General features: G+C 35.3%; 1 protein-coding gene across 1 annotated transcript in view; it reads left to right on the top strand.

Moving 5' to 3' along the window:
* The window catches only part of BORA (bora, aurora kinase A activator), a 24,761-nt gene extending 22,222 nt beyond the window's left edge, over window positions 1–2,539 (top strand). Inside the window, exon 12 of the mRNA XM_011369787.2 lies at window positions 2,239–2,539. Coding sequence (XP_011368089.1) covers window positions 2,239–2,304 — 66 coding nt within the window. The 3' untranslated portion in view covers window positions 2,305–2,539. The remainder of the gene's footprint in view (window positions 1–2,238) is intronic.
* Window positions 2,540–4,468: the final 1,929 nt, after the last annotated feature.

The following is a 4,468-nucleotide window of genomic DNA, read 5'->3' as shown; positions in this document are numbered from 1 at the left end:
AGAGTAATTGGCAGAGTCTCTGGAAACAATAATTACATTTTGACCAAATAGCTGTCAAATGGTAGCAGAACAGAGAGTTTCCCCTGGGATGGCAATATTTCTTTTTTACACATCATAGGGTTTTATTTAAATGGAACGTGACTCTCCACTCTCGGAAGTAAACAAATACCCATCCATTCCTGAAAACTGGAAATATTTTTCTTAAGATTATGATAGAATGAACTTTCTAGGCTACTTTGTGCTGGGAACAAAAGTACACACCTTTCCCTTTCTCTGATCCTAATTCGCAGAAAAAGGCTTAGGTGCAGTGGATCTTTCTAAGATTTTGTGTTTGGTGTTCAGCATTGTGCAGGTAAATGCAGTGTGGGTGGTAGACTGGGCTTTGGAGCCTCAGCTCTTCACCTAGTTTTGACCTTGAAAGTTAACGCTTCTGAGCCTTAGCTTCCTCTTCTGTGAAGTTAGCAGGGTTGTAGTGAGGAGAAAGTTAAGAATGACATTATACAGAGTGCCATATCGAGGGCTGGGCACTTTTTTAGGCACTCATTATTTATTTGTACCAAAACTGAAGTTTGCTAGAATCCTTCTTTTGCTTTCTTGGGCATTAACTGTATCCTAGAATGCTATAATTTCAGTTAAGTGAATAGTTGACCTAAATCTAGAGCCATTTATATGTGGTATTATTTTTGAAGCTTTTTATTTCATCAATGGGTATGAGTATAATGTAGCCCAGCTTTTAAAAAATGTGTATAATTTTGAATACTCTTAAAGGTAGCATGCCTTTTAGGTAAATTTTATTTAGAAATATAACCAAGCCATTTAAAGGTTGGTAAATGAGTTGGAAGGTAAAGTTGATTGTTAATCCTCACTTTCATCTACAAAGTATAACAAAGTAACTGGAAAGCATGTTCTTATTGGCTAGTTCACTGATTCTAAAAATTATAAGATGTATTAGAAGGAATTTTATAATAACTACTTTTAAGAACTGGTTCTATATAAAACTACCTTTTGGGGGTTATATATTACTTTTTAAATTCCATTCAATATGATGAACAGTAAATATTACATTGTTCAGCTGTGAATATTCCATTTTATATTTATAATCTTATTTATGTGTATATATTTTATATTTTTAAATAAGTTTACTTTAAAAAGTTCCTCAAATTTTGTGGATAAGTGAATTAGTTTGCATTGTTATCCTTAGGTTAATTTTATTTTTGTTCTCATCCCCGTCAGATGGATAGTGGCTATAACACACAGAATTGTGGAAGCACTATTATGGATACGGTTGGGGCAGAAAGTTACTGCAGAGAGGGTGATGCACAAACCTTGGAGGTCGAGAATAAATGTCAAGTTTTTAATACAAAGGTATGGGAAAACAGTTTAATAACATTTGTAGGTTATAAGACTTTTTTGGGTCTATTTTTTCCCTCTATTTTGCTTAAAGTTTTTATTATCATGTTTATGCCTCATCTCATCTTCAAGTGATTAAACAACAGGAGGTGGTTTTTGAGTACAAGAGGTTGGAGAGGGAGAGCTAGCCCTACTTTAGAATTGGTACTTGAAATCAGTTCCTTAAAACTAAAGAGGAATAGGTATTGGGGGTACCAGAGAGGAGAGTCAGAGGTTTTTGCCTCAAATATTGTCTAAACGCTAAACATAAAAAAGAACTTTTATTATTAGAGAGGAAAATAGTACAATTGAGAGACTATAATACACATCAAATTCACACACAAAAGGCTCTTAAAATCCAAAGCCTTTATAGATTTTGGATACTGAATAACATGAACCTTACATACTGAGTATTTACACAAATATATACTGTCGATGAAGACATTTACTGAACCTAAATAGGATGGTTTTAACTGTATGTTCCTATTTCAAGAAACCCAACATAAATTTAGGCGCTAATTGGAATTTTGTATATGCCAATTTATTAATAAACATAGTAAACATCAGCAAGTGTACTACTAAATATAACTCTCCAAATATTAAGAATTCATATGGAGGCCACTTATTTTCCCTCTCCATTTTGTCATGAGGTGGGACTATAGTTGTCCACTTAAAAGTGAACTGCATATTCAGGTACAGGAAGTACTTATTGATACAAAATATTGATTTGAAAAAAACCCTATCTTCTCTGTCCCTTTAGAATCTGCATTTAGGTTTTAAAAAGTCTCAATAGTTGCACTCTTGAATGGTCTATTTAAGTTGAAAATAAGGCATTTTCTTCTTTCATAGCAAGACCACACAACACAGAGGTGTTGGATGAAGACAGCAAATCGTCCTCAGTGCAGCAGTCTATAGAGTTACCTCTTTCAGAACCAAAGACTACTTACCGCTGAGCAGCAGCTCGCCTACGGGACCGTAGTTGGGGAAAACCTGCTTCACCTAACATGCTTCGCTGTTTCCCTCCTTAATGTGAAGAATCAAGAGCTTAATTTAGGGACGTAGAAACAACAGAAAAGCTCCTGGAACTGTCAACATGTTGCTGAAGTACAAGTTTATTTTTTACCAATAAATATTTTTGTACTTACCTTGAGTGATGTGTTTAACAAAAAATTTGAGTGATGACTTTTCTCCTACCTACAGGGTCGGTGAACTGCGAATTAGTAAGCCTGACTGACAGCACCGAATTGAGTTCTGAGCATGTGCAACTGTGGAAGTACTGTTTTATTTTACATAAAAATGTGATTATATAAATGAATTTAAATTTCTAACCTATGTAGAAGAAGTAAATTTGATTTAGATATAAAATAAATTTACTTAATTGAAGAGGTAGGAGGGGAGGTTAAGTAGGCTTCCAAAAATATTCATTCTTAAACTATTTATTCATTTCTGTGTAGATATTCTTACGGCCAGTAATAACTGGCCTAGTTCTACTTTAAAAAGTATAAATACTAGAAAGGTAGTATTAACAGCATCTTAATATTATGTATCATTTTTATTAGTGGGATAAATGCAGGATGCCCAGAATCTTAGCTCCATCCCTAGGGTGAGACATCTTTTCCAGCTCAGATTTGGCCAGGGAGAAAAATAAGACAAATAGGACAGGGGAGCTCCTACAGGGTTTTAGACTGTGAAGTGACGGTTGGGCAGACTTAATTTATTTTAAAAGTTATATTCGTGTTGCGAGTAGAATGGGTATGAGTTTGTGGGGATATTCTTTATCTTTGGAGAATGTATATTTACAAATCACCTTTTAAAAATTCATAAAGTGATAATTCACATGGAGCCCTAGGAAATAAAGACATAACTATCATTGCCATTTTTTCCTTACTGTTTTTTTGCACCTGTAAGCTTACTGCTAACCTCTAAAAAATGTTCCTTACTGTGTACCTGGTTCATCCTCTCCCGGCCAGTAGGTCCACTGTTAAAGATACTATGTTAAGAAGTTGAGTCCTTAATCACTGAGGCTTTGGAATCAATATTAACTTAAGACAACTTTAAATAAAGAAGAGTTCTAGATCCTGGGGTAGGAGCTTCCCTGGCTATTTTAATAGCAGAAGAAACATAGTAGTGACTATAATTGATTCACACACCTGCTTTGTTAACTACTCGATCTGAGCCACAAATCCTCAATCTTCTCATCTGTTAAATGGGGATAGTAATCCTAACCCAAGGGAGCTTTTTAAGTGAAATATTCAATCTAAGCTGCTTAGCATAAGACCCTGCACTAGAGAAGCATTTTAGATTTATCAAAGCAGAGGCCTTAAAAGCATGAAAATAAGGTTTCTGGTCATCTTGAACTAATGCCTGAATTAGGCCTGCCTTATAAATGAGGCACAAGAAAACAAACTTGCAAAGATAAATAGACAAGGTCAGCCACAGCCTTGTTTCACCGAAAAGTCTCCCTTTTCCTTGCAAATTGGCCTGTGGGCAAAGTTTTTTGTTGGGGTGGAGGTGGTGTAAATCAAATGAGTGTATTTTATGATACATGAAATTGGTAACATTTAAATTCCTGTGTCCATAAATAAGGTTTTGTTGGAAGCTCACTATGCCCATTTGTTTGCGTACTGTCTACAGCTGTTTTACACTGTAAGAGCAGAACAGTTGAGTACCGAGGCTGTGACAGACTGTACAGCTGGCAGAGCCTCCAATGTCTAGCTAGCCCTTTCCAGACTTGCTGACTCCTGCTCTTAATTCACGTGTTAGTCCATTACTGTAGGGACCCAAAATGACTCAAAGCTATTTTCCTTCATCTAAAATAATTTCTGCCTCAATGTATGGATGTTTTCCTCAGTAACAGAAAAATGGAAGAACAATCATTTAATAATTATTAAGTGCCTAAAAGTACACACTAATGATTCGCACTTAGTATACCTGCTGATATATTTACCACTCTTCTCATTGTATCACAAGCTCCTTTAAGGCAGAGATAGTTGACTTGACTGGGATAAGCCTGGTACACTGTAGGTACTTTAGAAATTGAATAAGTAAAGTAAAATGTTTTAAGGTAACTATCTCAAAA

Source organism: Pteropus vampyrus, unplaced genomic scaffold, assembly GCF_000151845.1.
Source record: "Pteropus vampyrus isolate Shadow unplaced genomic scaffold, Pvam_2.0 Scaffold155, whole genome shotgun sequence".
NCBI classification, from domain to species: domain Eukaryota; kingdom Metazoa; phylum Chordata; class Mammalia; order Chiroptera; family Pteropodidae; genus Pteropus; species Pteropus vampyrus.
Note: the sequence above shows the minus strand (reverse complement) of the source record. Positions and strands in the feature narration are given on the sequence as shown.